Source organism: Carassius gibelio, chromosome B18, assembly GCF_023724105.1.
Source record: "Carassius gibelio isolate Cgi1373 ecotype wild population from Czech Republic chromosome B18, carGib1.2-hapl.c, whole genome shotgun sequence".
NCBI lineage: Eukaryota > Metazoa > Chordata > Actinopteri > Cypriniformes > Cyprinidae > Carassius > Carassius gibelio.
Window position 1 is genome coordinate 10,861,122 of NC_068413.1, and position 15,668 is coordinate 10,876,789.

Consider the following 15,668-nt stretch of genomic DNA (forward strand, 5'->3'; position numbering starts at 1 on the left):
GGTACCAAACTTCAGCTCTCAATATCAGTTTCAGCACTATGAAAAAAAGCAATATGCTATTAACACGTTACTTTCTAAAACATAAATACTAATATAAATATGTTAAATATTTAAATATAAATGTTAAATATATTTGTATATTTTATTTGAACTGATATATAACGTAATATATTGTATGCTTTGAGCACACCACTTTATATTAAAAAAATAAATATTAATACATTAGGAGTGTCCCCGACTAACGATTTTCATAGTTGAAACGGATTTTTCGAATCTTGCCAATATTCAACTGAAAGTCGAATCATCATATTTTTTAGGGGAGGGGCAAAATACATTACCAAGAGTCAAGTCAGACATTCAATAGTCATAATTATATTAACACACTGAAAAAATGTGTAACTGGTGCCTCGCAGATACAAACCCTAAATAATGTTTTATGTATTGATTAAAAGATAGTTAACATTAAACATCAGCGAAACCCCGATGAATATGACCAGTAGAATGAAGCAGCAGGTTTTAAATCAATGGGATTTAACTCATCATTTATCTCATATAAAATATGCCTTGTTGTTTATACAACATAACGTTAATATTACAACTTACAGGCTATCTGCACAAATTGCCCAGAATCCACATGAACATGTCTACGCGGCTCTGAATGGTGGACACATTCTTCACGTAAAAACATGCAGAAGCACAGCATCTAAACTCAAAAAATTCACAGTGTTGTGTATGACAGTCCCAGTCATAGTTAATAATATTCTGCATTGTTGTTTGTATTGCTCATGCTGCGTGCTGAAGATATGATCACCGTAGTACTACGATGAAGCACTCAACCAAATGTATCCTATACAAGATAAATAAAATATACACTATATTTAAATAAACTGGCTGAAATGTTTTGAAATCACTTGTACCTTGCCTGATCAAAAAAGTCTTATTCACGCACGTTACAATATTTATTTGAAGCTTCTTTCTTTTGAGGTTCTTATTTACAGCATTATTTTAATAGGCTGTACATTTACTTAAAACCAGTAGTTCTATGTGAAATCAGACATTTGAGATCCACCATATAGCCAAAATGGCATGATCATAACACTCCGCGAATATTCGACTGTGAGATTGGTAGACGAATCAGGCTCCTATCAAAGCATCGAATCTTTGACTATCCGGGGTCACGCCTAATAAATATATTAATAAATATACATAATTATTAAATCTGTGTACGTTTGTTTCCGGTCAGTAACAAAATAAAAAACCAGGGGAACTTATTAGCAATAGATTAAGTGAACCAAATAAATAACAGGGCTAGACGTATTTCATGTATCTAATAGCATCAAATATTAAGATCAAATATTCAGAAATTAAACAAATACAAAAGTAAAGTGAGTTAAAATTAAACAATTATATACATTTATATTAATGTAATTATGGTTAATATCAATTGTTTTTGTGACAGCATTTGGTAGTAGCATTCGGTAATAGTGATAATAGGAGAAAGGTATTGTTATATATTTATTCTAGTATGGACATGGCACTGAAAAGTCCAATAGCCTTTCATACTCAGCAGACAGACATTAGCCAGTCACAGAGATGGATTAGGGGTTTGTGGATGCCACTTAATGAAAGAAAAGAGGAAATTGATCTCAAAATTGCCTTATTGCTTTTGGAGCATTGATTTCCTTCAATAACTACATGGCATGAAATGAAAATGACTTGACGTGAATGATGTTGATGTAAGAGAGAAAGCTTTCGGTTGGTTTATAGCGCCAGGTGGGTGTGGCCTCCTCAATGACGTGTGTCAGTGTCGGTTAATAGATTGACAGAGGTGTGGTGTCTGCTCTGGGCATTCAGGACCTCCTACAACTAGGCCACAACTGGAGCCTTCAGCAGGAGAACGGAATAACAGCTAAATATTTCATCAAATCAATAATTCAACAGCTGCTATGGGAAGAAAATAAAGAGAGATGGAGATGAGAGAAAGAGAGAAGGGAGGAGATAGAGTGAGAAAGTGGGTGGGGAGGTTAAGATACAGGGAAAACGAAAGAGACAACCGCAAATATGCAATCACATTCCCTAAGACAGGCCCGGTAACCATAGTAACTGGAGATGACTGCCACATGATGCGGAGGAGTGGAGCGAAAGGGAGGGGACCTATGAAAGGAAAGAGAGAGATGATAATCACGGGACGGAGTTTAAAGGGGCGAGTCGAAAGCAGATTGAGGCAAGTTCTTTGCGGCCTCGATTCTGCATCATCTCAACAAAAGCCAAACACTTTCCCATCATCCAGACTGCTTACATATTAGTGTGACATAACAACTGTGAATTGAGCGAAAGAGCAAAAGATGTTTGGGCAGGAGATGAAAGTAACGAGGACTGTAGCATAGCAGCAATCTTTATTTTGCGGTTTCATCCTTGCCGCTATTATCTCAGGTGCTGAGCATGACCAAAGGAAGACCATTTTCTCTGCATAAATTCTGTTTAGCTTAAACGCCCTCCATAGTGGTGGTCTTCATCCGCTGGGTCATTGTAATGTAGCATTAAAAGGAGGCCGTTTATGTTAAGATACCATTTTTGGTCTTGGCAGCACTGTATTGACATGGCTGCTTTGGAATTGTGGGAAATATCCTGCAAGCTTAATTAGCAAGATTTATGTGGTTTTGATCCAAGTTCCCACACACATCACGTTCAAGTCAAGCTTATTACATAATTCACACTATATCATTTGAGTAAAATAGTATGCATATAATTTGTAGCGCTATTCCAAATCCTAGTGAGCTGCATGCATATCCTGCCTACATAGGCAGCATAATGGAAGTCTGAAAGTGTGTAGTGACTTGTGACCAAGTATGGTGACCCAATTTTCGTGCTCTGCATTTAACACATTCAAGTGCAGCCAGTGTTGTAGCGCTTGGGGAGCAGTTGGGGGTTTGGGTGCCTTGCTCAAGGGTCTCACCTCATTTGTGGTTTTGAAGGTGTCCCCCCACTGACAATTCCAGCTGGACCTAAGACTCGACCCACAACCTTTGGATTACAAGTTAAACTCTTTATCCATTAGGCCATGACTGCCCCAAAAACTGACTAATCTGCCATAGAACCTCCTAAATCAGCGACTCTGTGAATAGTGACACAAGAAGCCACTAGCAGTTGATTTCAGTAGAGTTTGATGTTAGCATGTTGGTAAGCAAATATTTCGGTAACCTAATAATAATTGATATTACATTTAAAGCAATAGTTTACCCAAGAATGAAAATTGCCCCATGATTTGCTCACCCTCAAGCCATCCAAGGTGTATATGACTTTATTCTTTCAGCCAGGAAATCTTTTCATATAACTCTAATTGTATTCATCTGAAAGAAGAAAGTCATATACACCTAGGATGGTTTGAGGGCGAGCAAATCATGGGATAATTTTCATTTTTGTGTGAACTATCCCTTTAAAGTTAATACATAACACAAGTTTCAATATAAATTACATTAAATTCTGTCAGTGCATTATACAGTGCATTTTCAAAGTAGTAATTATCTTCAATTAGTCCTACATTAGTGGGTTAGAAAACACTCTGAAGTTAAGATAAATGCTTGTATTAGAAATTGAATATTATAATGTTTTCGTTTAATTGCAGTTAACATGCTATGAAAATGTTAAATTAATTTTGCACTGAAGTATATTCTATAAAGTATATTATTGTCATATGTCCTCTTTTTTTATTTTTTAGAATGAAGCTGCAGTGTATTGTAGATGTCCAGTAGGATGCTTGTTAGTAACAGTGTTCCTCTTGTACATCAGATTCAATCATCTCATCTTTATGAGTCAGTAGTTTGTCATCCTGCTGGTGTCATATTCAGTCTCCCTGAGGACTATAGTATTAGTCAGTGCAGGCCTCAGCAAGACCTGACCCATGTGACAAACAGTCCTCTTTCTGTGTTTTCATGCTGCAGAGCCGTACGACACTTTCTCCTGATGTGACTTTCTTATTGTGTGAACCAGGCGAACTCAGCAGCTGCTTAATGATGCTGGTCTGCATGTGTCTGTCTATTTTAATGATAATATGATCATCTCACTGTCTTGAGATAATAAAGGCAGGAGATGAATGGTCATCACTGCATAGTGTGCCATTCTGTGGAACATACAGGGTCAGTCATCTACATCATCTAATTTCTGTCATGGGCTTTCCCTCTCTGCCATAGAGACGTAGTCTTTAGTCTTTAACTGCTTGATGAAATAGTATGTTTGCCTCTGTAATTTTAGCCTTCCTTTTTTGGGCTTGTGTGTTTTCTCTAACTCTGTTCTAAATACAGGCCATTTGACCTTTTTGTTCTGTTTTCAATTTATTTATATTCATGCATTTGGCAGACTCGCTTAAGCAAAGCGAGATAATTATCCCATGGAATCGAACACATAACCTGGGGCTTGCTAGTGCCATACTGTACAATACTTGAAGGTCAAAAGGATGCTTTGGAAAACTAAAGGCTGGTTCAACAACAAACCAACTTTCTTAAATATGTTAACATGATTAAATATATCAAGTTTTATATACAAACTCTTTTAATGGATTCTGTAGGAATTTAACCCATAACCTTGGGTTCACTAGAGCTATGCTGTGCACTACTAGAGGCCATAAGGATACTTTCGTAACAAAGGCTAGTTCACATAGACCCAAAGACCAAATTCTTTAAATATATTAACATGATTATAAACATCAAGTTTTTATACAAATTAATTTTTATGGATTCCCTTCAGGTGCGTGATTTCACATAGAGCAGCTGTTACTACACAGAGCCGTTGTTAATAGAGAAGATGCGCAAATCACGTAAATTTTCAGCGTTTATTGGCGCATCTTCTCAGTTAACAACGGCTCTGTGTAGCGCATTAACGATTGGCCGATCTTGATCGGAGCACCCCTAGCTATAGATCCAGCGCCCGGGAGCAACTGGGGGTTCAGTGCCTTGTTCAAAGTCACTTCAGCTATGTGTATTGAGGGTGGAAGAGAGTGCTGTTTTTTTAAAATGACCTCTCAGTCTCCTTACTTAAGAAGTCCACCACATGCCTGTGGTTGTAACCTTGAAAAGATGATTTGTAGTTTAAATCCATGTCTAGGGCGATGTGTCATTGCCTTTGATAAAGTACTTGAGCAGGGTCTATATATCTTCAGCAAGGTGGAGCATCTCTTTTCCTCTGTGCTAGTTTGAAGAGAAAAGTTGCCATCGTCAGTGATAGATTATTAGGCCACAGCCCTTTGGGCTCATGAGGTTACACTCCTGTTCATTGCAAGATTAGAAGCCGACTGATTCAAGATGACAAGATTGATTATGCCATATTACACTTGACCTTCACTTCACATTATATGAGAAAGGCCTGTATTAGGGCTTTGCAGACCATACTGTATAGATTTATCACAAATCCTTGTGAATATATTAACAATATATCATCAATTCATTTTTGTTCATGCATTACTATAATTTCGTACAGTTTAAATTCTGCTAAAGCAAATACACAAATTCACTTGAGGACATACAGTATTGAGCATCTCTCAGCTGTGATCCTGTTAGGATGTCTTATAATTAATCATGTTGTGAGATGTAACATATCATTAGGTAATTGCCGATACCTAGCCAGACTGTAGACACTAAACTACTGTGCTAGACTGTATTATTGCATATTGCATTAACAATACCAGACACAGACAACCGTGTTGCGTCAACCAGTGTCGACCTTAACAATCAACAAGAGTGATACAAAGACCTAATAATACACTGAGGAATCCAGTATTTACTGTCAAATGACAGTTCTGTTGTATATGTGTTATGATGAGTTCACAGTGCCTCCTTACGTCACTCTTACGATAGCTGTGCTCATAAACAGGTGCAGTGTAATGCCGTCTGCAAGGATACTGTCTGTCACGCTGGACTACTGACTGATCTGCGATTCAAATCTACAGCGTGTTGAGTTCTCTCCTCGCGCTGTTTGCTCTAATAAATGAATGCTGATGAAGATTGGTCCATTCTCTTTAGTCTGTGCAAAGGCCATAATGAATAGCTATTATGTGTCTCTATGAGCCTGATCTAAATTCAATAGGCAATCACTCAGGAATCACATGCTCCTTCAGTGCCACATGCCAAAAAACTAAACAAAAAACCTTAAGCACAGGTAGAAAGATCAAATGAAGAATGAGAGGCGTGACCAGCGTTGTGACATTAGAGACAGACCCACCTGCAAGAAATGCACAGAGAGAAAGGAAAACAGGTGTGTCTGCTGAATCTGTCAGTTTTATTCTTGCTGCTTTTTTAATCAAATTAAAATGCATGGCAAAAATGTCCCCATTGCAAACCTCCAGCTCCAGCATTTGCCACTATAAAGGCTCAAAGAGCCAGTGGACCAGTTTGATGTCCCATAATTCCCTGTTAAAAAAAATAAAAAACCTGATAGAATCATCTATTAGGATTAAATACAGTATGATGTGTGTGTGTGTGTTAGTTATAAGGACTCCAGAAGGTTCAGTCATGCTGAGTTCAGAGGACTTGCTCTCAAAGGTCACACTCGCTAGGGGAGAAGGAAAGGGAGGCTTCCTCAGCCAATCATAAGGCCTCCTGCTGCTGATGCTGCCCCTGCTGCATCACCATAGAGATGGCAGCAATATCTGTCCCTATTGACAAATCATACGGACGATGCATAAATTTTTCTCAGTGGAGAGGAATATATCTTCCCAGTAGAAAAACTTCACAAAATAGCATTTGCATTAATTATGGATTAATTAGCGACATCCATGCTTTGCCCCCCCCCCCCCCCCTCCTCTTTTTAGTTCCCAGGCCCCCACATTTCACTCCTTTTAGTCTGTGAGCACTTTACTCTCTCTCACAGCAGATAATGGAGAGGGAGCAAGACCGGCCTTCTTGAACTGACCCCCATCTTCTCTTCCACTCTCTATTTAACATTGGTCTTTTGTTTTCACTCCCCTCATCCAGTCTATTTCTCACGCTCTCCTCTTTTGGCTCGTGTAGTTGAATCAAGCATTTTAAATGTGTTTGTTAAAGGGAGTGATATCATAGGAGGAGGACAGAGGAAGTAACAGGGAGGGAAGAGTGAAACAGGAAGTCAGGATGTTGTGTGTATATATTGTCTATATATATTTGTGTGTGTGTGTGTGTGTGTGTGTGTGTGTGTGTGTATGTATGTATGTATGTATGTATGTATGTGTGTGTGTGTATGTATATATATATATATATATATATATATATATATATATATATATATATATATATATATATATATATATATATATATATATATATATAATATATATATATATATATATATATAATATATAATATATATATATAATATATAGTGGCCTTGCACAAGTTTGTAGAACTCAAAGTTGTTATACCAGAGATAACAGACCAAAGCGTTGATTTATTTATTTTTATAGCAAGAGCCAGCTTATAGAGAGGGCTTTATAAAAGATTTAGTGCCAGCAGTACAATGTGTCCTTGCATCTTTCAGTCATCCTTACAAAGCAGTAATTTTCTTTTAACATTAACCAGGATGTCTTTTTCTTAATCTGTTTTTTCTTCTTCTTTTTTATTGATTGTCTGTAAAATTAGCTTAAACATCTTAAAAACAAGATCCCTTTTTTAAGGAGCAAAAGCTTTTATGAATGTTTTAAGTATATACCTACATTTTGTGAGCAAACAAGCATGTTTACTGGAAAACAAGTCAAAATATTTGTCATAATTTTCATTCAAGAAGCCAAGCAGTTAATTTTTGTCTCCTATGTTTCTGCTAAAATTATTTGGAAAGAATATAAAAGCACAGATGAGTCAACATGAACAGTAAAGCCACAATCACACTGTCTGTGAAGAAACTGCTGCAGGTCAGGAGTCTCAGTGTTGCCAGTTGCTAGCAGGCGTTCCCACAATGCATCACTGCTTATTTGCATAAAGTTGAGTCAAACGGATGCTGTTACACATGTCACTGGAAATTGCAAAATGAATGTCTTCTAGTTGTTTTGTTGAATTGTCATCGTCAACAACCCTGAAGAGGAAAGAGCTAAAAAAAAAAATGCCCAGACGATTTGGTCTTTGAGAAAATGATATGAAATGTTTGAGTTTATATTTAAGTGTCATCCTTTGAATTGCAATTTATTGCAACATTTGTACAATTAGGAGCACAGTTTGTGACTTGTTTGGTTTTCAAGTGTCCTCATCACACTGAGGATGTTCTGTATGTGTGTTTGCTTTTAACAGGCTGATGCTAAGATGGTCTGCGATGTTGTGAGCCGTATGGAGGATACCGAGCCCTACTCTCCAGAGCTGTTGTCCGCCATGATCCGCCTGTGGTCTGACTCAGGCATCCAGGAGTGCTTCAGCCGTGCCCGCGAGTATCAGCTCAATGACTCCGCCCAATAGTGAGTACCATTAGTGCTTTACGCTTCATTAAGAGCATTCTGCCTAAATATAGCAATCTTTTATGATATCATTGACTATCACACTGCAGTCCAGTTCAATTAAAAGAACTATCCACGGGGCATATATTTTATGTACTGTAAATGGAACGTGTCTACAGCATAATATGTATAATCTTTATTTCCATGCTTGTTTGAACTGGTTGCTTTTAGAGTATTACTTGAGCTCAGCAAAATGTCACTCTGAAGTGAATTTACAGATGCAATTACAGTATGCGCTGATGAAAGGTCTCGAGTTGCTATACGATGTGTGCATGTGTGCGAGAGTTCCATTAGCATTATATTTCTGATGTTGTGGTTTACTGTAATGGTTTGGGAAGCCTGTCCTTGTGGGAAGTGGGGTTTAGATAAAGACAAATTACTTGTTCACATATTGACAACATACATTGACAACATTGTTAGGAGGAGTTTTTTTCTTCTTCATTATTTGCATATAAACATTACAATGTTTTCCAAAAAATGTTCTGCCTTTTTTCAGTGATCAGTAAGACAAACAGTTGCCAGTGGTGTGTCATCAAGTTATAAAAACAGAAATATCAAATGGTACAAGGACAACATATTTAATCTTAGGGTTTATGTTTTTGTTAAAGATTGCGGAAAATATTCAACACTGTATGGCTGACCGTTATTTACTGTTTTGTAGTCTTTTTTTATATTAGCACATTCAGTTGTTGTATTTTTTTTTTTTTTTTACATGTTCAGTAACCTTGCTAATATTTAAAATGCCGCAATTCTTCTGGAAGAATTTAATATCAACAGAGTGCTGTGAATTTACAACATACTGTACATATTTACATGAAAAAGGCCTTTTCCATTCATAACCTTCATTAGATCAAACAGTCTACTTACTGTCTTTATTCAGATAACCGTTAGTCATAATATAACCCATTAAATCACATTGTTTACTAATTCATTATATTTTCTCCTTAAATGTAATTTATTTTAGAATAATTATATTTTAGATTTTTTATACCTTTTTATATTTTAATATTATTGTTTTATTATTTTATTATTATTCTATGATGTAGTTTAATATTGGTCATTGTTTTTTTATGTCACAGTATATAGTATATAGTAAATTCTCTTTAGAGTCTTTGTTTTATTTTGTTTTATTCTTTTATTACATTTTAACTCACATTGCAAACTGCAAAATCATGCTTCAAATATTTCTATGTAGTTTTGCTCTAGATTCAGCTGTGCACCTTTGTTTATGTTTCTTACTGTAGGTTTTATTTGTGTGTGTTTACAGTTAAGACATGGCCAGCTTGACAGGTACAGCGTGTAGGTTTAAGCCAGTGTTTTACGCCAGTCACTGACTAAAGAAAATAGTTTGAAATCATTTCCTTTGGCTGTTTATCTATACCAGCGGTTTACAGTGTACAGTATACTGGCTTCCACGTGTCTTTAGGCTGTAGGCTTGTCTTTCTTCTCCCTATTGAACGGCAACTTAAATATCAGGAGACATTTCAGGACATTTAGACTGAGGCGCAGTGGTCTTTCCCAGAGAGAGATGCTGAAACAGGATTAGTCTGGCCCTCAGTCATTTGCTCTCTGGAAAACGTCCATCATTATCTGAACTTCTTCCACTATTTCTGTCCTTCCTCTCTCCGTCTCTCACACTCACCACTCTTTACTGTGTAACTCTGATACTGCCCACTTTATGGTGCCATAGAGGAGTTTATCCACTCTTGTCCAGCCTTTTAAAAGCTCCTCCTCTTTCACACTGCAATCATTCCTCACCTCTCCAGCCATGTTCCTCCAATCCTCTTAGCTTTGTTGCTGATCAGTTTTCTTTCTTTTTTTTTTTCTTCCTCTTTTCAATTGTTTGTCTGCTAATTTAGGTTCTTCAGTTTTTTTTTTTTTTTTTTATGAATAGTATTAACGAGAAGCATGTTCCACTTAAGGTTATAAGAAACAGGTCAGAATTCTGATGCCTTCTGAATAGGGCTGCACAATTATGACAAAAATCATAATTGTCGATTATTCTCTTGAAATTGTACTTGCGATTATTAATTGAAGTTATCACAATATATATATATATGTGTATATGTGTATATATATATATATATATATATATGTATATATGTATATATATATATATGTGTATATGTATATATATATATATATATATATATGTATGTATGTATGTATGTATGTATGTATATATATATATATATATATATATATATATATATATATATAAACAAACAAGCTGAAAATTCTCTAACTGAAGAACTTTTGGTGCTTTTCTATATTATCTATATTAAATTATAAAAAGCAAAAATATTTATGGTATTATAATGTTATACTAAAACTACAATTAAAATAATGAGAAAAACCCTTAATATAACATTTAGAAAAAAACACATCTTAAGCATGCAGAATAACATATTAAGTGGACTTTAAACGATTAATATTAGTTTTTGAACAATTACGTAATTGGGGAATACATAATTGTAATCGCGATTAGAAATCCGATTAATTGTGCAGTCCTACTTCTGATGCCCAAAACTGAAACTTGCTATCTAGACTGCTTTCAGTTCTGCACCTTCTTTCTTGACGTTTCCAGAGCAAAAATAGGGAAACTCTATGTTCTCATTGAAGTCTCAGACAGTATGATGACATTCTGTGATGAAAGTTTAATCTTTCAGATGAACCTTCAGTGGCTTTGCCTTCAGAAGATGTAGGTTATTGTTAACTTATTCTCACTTTTTTAATAATGTTATCTTTCTAATTTTTCTGTAGCAATTGAAATGACTTGTATACTCACATATATTTGTCATTGTCAAGAAAGTTTCTCAACAATGAGTTGCTGATAGTTTATTTTCCCCATTATAGATATATATGGCAACCAAATCTTATCTGTATTTAAAGTCTAATAGTTTTACTATTAAACTATACCAGAGTTTATTAGAAAGTTAAAGTACCTAAAGGGATAATTCACCCCGAAAAATTCTGTCATCATTTACTGTTCTTCTATGTTGTAGACAAAGGATAAGATTTTGAAGAATGTCTGTGTGTTTGGTTGTGCGTGTTTTGTGTTCCACAGAGGACAGAAAACCATATAGATTTGAAAGGACTCATACTTTAAATTTTTTGGGTGAACTATCCTTTAAAGCAACAGTATGCTAATTCCAGAGGTCAAGTCTCCCTTATTTCATTGACTTTCCATATTAAATATAACACTGTACTATAATTTCCTTAATAATCTGTGAACAGGCTCATTGTAGCATTCTTGCAGCACCCAGAATTTCAGTTCTTTTTGTTACCACAATAAATAACACAATGTCTCCAATGCCCTGTAATTCTTTTTTCTTCACATCTTTCTGTCTCTCTCTCCATGATGGGGAGCAGCAGACAGCAGGCAGGCCGCTGAGAGGTGTTGCCAGGCAGAGCACTCAAGCAGCAGCAGCAGGAAACAGAGGGAGGGTGGAGGGAGAAAGAAAGAAAGAAAGATGGCGTATGAGAGAGAGAGAGAGCAGGGGGAAGGGCAGAGCTGGCAAGCAGCCTGAGTGGTAGAGAGATATGAGTTTTCCTTACTAAAAGGAGAGAGAGAAATGAAGAAACCCTACAGCATAACCCCGCCTGCTCATCCATTAGGACTAAAACGACAGAGTGAAGTCCACGTAGCGTGTTGCCGTGTTTATAAAAGATTTACAATAGTACATACTGCTACTTCTCAGAACACCATCAGGGCATCGAGTTCATAGGAGATAAAAAAAGAAAAAAAAACCTTAGCACAGCTGCAAATATCAAAATGCGCTTGCGCACATGGAGACTTGTACATAAAAGCACACGATTCTTCCTTAATGTGTATATTCTCGACACCTACGGCAAACTTAACATGCATAGATTTAAAAGGCATTATGATATTATTTTGTGACACACACACACACACAAATATAAATGTGTGTGTAAATACCTTTTTGGAATAATAGGGGTTTTTAAATAAAAAGTCTCTTATGCCCACCAAAGCTGCATTTATTTGAGAAAACATACTGAAAAAAACAAAACAAAAAAACACCCGTAATATTGTAAAATCCTATTATAGTTAAAAATGTAATAGTTTTGTATTTTCAGATATTTTAAAATGTAATTTATTCCTGATATATCAAATGTAATTTTTCAGGAGCCATTAGTTAATGTTAACTTAATATGCTGTGAAAGTGATGTGACATGTGGCAAAGGATGGGTGACCCACACTCCGAATTAGTGCTTTGTATTTAACCCATCCAAAGTGCACAGCCACAGTAGTGAACAAACAAACACTGTGAACTCACACACACCGTGAACACACACATGGAGCAGTGGGCAGCCATTATTTTCCGCGGCACCCTGGGAGCAGTTGGGGGTTCAATGCCTTGCTCAAGGGAACCTCATTCGTGTTATTGAAGGTGGGATAGTGCACTGTACATTAACTCGATCCTTGAACCCAGTTGCTTTCTAAAAAAGGCTTATGGAAATCCTCAGTTAACATACAGTAGCTGCACTAAATCTGCTATTTGTTAATAGGCAAACTATGCTGAGAGGAACGCGTGAACAGCTAACAGATACAGGTCACGAAGAAAGGTACCCCAGAGAGAGAGAGGGTGAGGTAGCACAAACACTTATCAAAGAGAAGAGATTCAAAAATAATGTCAGTGGACGGTTATCCTTATTAGTGCTGTTCAAGTGATGTCCCATTTGTGTCCTATGAGAGCAGTTCATACTTGAGTACTTAAGTTCATTCTGTGTCAGGTACTACTGTAGACTTGAGTTAAGTGCCACTAAGCGATCAAGCAAACCTAAAGCACCTCTATTAAACATTTAATACAATTTAGCAAGTTACAGTCACAGCAACAGCACCCTCTAGAGTCAGTGTGGTGAACCACAGGAAAATTAGGACAGGACATTTCACATTAGTATCAGAGATTTAACTGCTGTTTATTGATTAATCATTTTAAAATGAGTGTTTAGTTAAGCTGTATGTTGTTGTATGTGGAATTATTTGCTGGAGAGGGTGTTATGAGGTAAGAAGGACGTATGCTTTGCCAGGGACAGTGTAAGGGGGAGGAGACGATTGAGTCACAGAAAAATAATAATATGGTGACTGTAGGGCGTCCTGCCTTTCAGTGTCATTTTCCATTTACATACACTTGTTTGTTTACTGAGGATTTCACACATTAGGTAGACCGACCTGAAGAGTACAGGGATTTTTAAGCTTGATTTTAGCTGGAGAAGCTGAATTTATGGTGTCATTGTCAGATTTGAATATACTTTTGCCTCGTTATATATAGACAAACAATTTTGCAGGTTTATATCTTAACCCATTCAAGTAGATTTGAACGGATTCTACGCCATCATTCAAGAGTTTGTGATTTGTATGATTTCTTTTTTTTTGTATGTATTTAAAGTCTCTTCTGCTCACATATACTACATTTGTTTGTAAAGCAGTAACACAGTACTATAACGATTTAAAAAAACTGTTTTATATTATTGTGTTTTTTAAATGCTGCCTTCAGTGTCACATGATGCTTCAGAATTCATTCTAATATGTTGATTCGGTGCTCAGTATTATTATCAATTTTGAAAACAGTTGTGCTGCTTAATATTTTTGTGGAAACTGACACATTTTTTTTCAGGATTCTTTGATGAATAGAAACTTAGAAAAGTAGAACAGCTTTTATTTGAAACAGTACAATTCAATTTTGTATGATTATAAATACCTTTCCTGTTGCTTTTAATTAATTAATTGCATCCTTGCTAAATAAGTCTTTGTCATGCATGCTTTCATTAATCGAGTATTATTTCATTAGCTCAAACATTACTGTACGTAGAATTTAGCTATGTAGCTATAGGAGGAATTACAAGTCAGATGGTGGCTGACTTGTAATCTATATCCAGAAGAAAACACACTAATCTTTAGCAGGATATATTCTGTGAAGGGACTTTGGTGTAGTTGAGCGCAGAAGACAGTAGCGACAGTGGAATGTTCACATTTCCCCGAAGAATTCTGCAGCAACCAAGGAAACCTACTGCAACATCACTTTGCCACAGATGGTCAGGAAAGAAGGGATAGAAGAAAGAGAGAGAAGCAAAAAGGGACAATATACAAGATATAATTATACAAAATGAGGATACAAAATGAAAACTCAAACTGATCCGGAATGATAATCGTTTAAGAACCAAATACGTTTCCAGCAGTAATTTCCTTCTAAATGTGTCAAAACATTTTTGGAATTGCATTTTGATGTAATCATCCATTATTGTCTACTGTCTACAAGTATTACAAGCCAAAGGCTTTGATGGATGTTTCGACCTTCAATTCAACTGGCATCCAATTTGGAGGCACACATAATTCACTGTTTTTTTCATCTGGAAGATAAATGACATCCACACCCTTGGAGAATATGCATCACACATTGTTGAAAAGCGGGCTCGGTCCTCTCTGTCTGCTTGCATCACTGTTGCGTTTTGAAAAGGATAGTGTGTGTGCATGTGTGTGTCAGCTGTGAGTGGCGCAAGAATGATGTTTAATGCTTTATTCTGACTTATACTTTATGTCCTGTAGTCTGATTCACTTCCTGTGTCTAAGATTGTGACTTAAGTGAGATGGGCTCTAATCTGATTTGATAAATCTATTAAATGATAAGCAGTCTTTTTTTTCTGTAAGAGCATAAATGGGCAACTGTCAACAAAAGATGACAGGGGAAATCACTTAGATTTTATTTTAGTTTTTTAATACGTTTGTCACCTGTGCTGAGCAAAGCTGCACCTGTTTGATCAAAAATGCAGTAATATTGTTAAATAGTATTACTATTTAAAATAATTGTCTTATAGTTTTAAAATGTAATTTATTCCTGTGATGGAAGTTGAATTTTCAGCAATCAATACTCCAGGCTTCAATGTCACATGATCCTTCAGACATCATTTTTGGTGGAGACATTTTGTAGTGATAAGTTTAAACGACAACAACAACAAAAACAAAACCGCAGCATGTAAAATTATACAGTAAATGCCTTTATTGACAATTTTGATCAATTGAATGCAGGCTTGAAATATGAAAGTTTTTTTTTTCTTCTTAGTTTTATTGCTATATATATATATATGTGTGTGTGTGTGGCTGGAATAAATTATAGGATTTTGTGCTGAAATACTGTTTTTCATTGTTTAGTGTATTCACAAACACTATTTTAAGAGATTGATTTATGATAATTTTATGCAT

At 36.0% G+C, this 15,668-nt stretch overlaps 1 protein-coding gene across 3 annotated transcripts in view; it reads left to right on the plus strand.

Annotated features, from left to right (window-relative positions):
• LOC127977045 (guanine nucleotide-binding protein G(o) subunit alpha) overlaps positions 1–15,668 on the plus strand; it is an 82,434-nt gene that overhangs the window by 51,076 nt on the left and 15,690 nt on the right. For all 3 annotated transcript variants that reach the window (XM_052581721.1, XM_052581723.1, XM_052581722.1), the window contains exon 4: positions 8,247–8,407. In XM_052581721.1, coding sequence (XP_052437681.1) covers positions 8,247–8,407 — 161 coding nt within the window. The remainder of the gene's footprint in view (positions 1–8,246; positions 8,408–15,668) is intronic.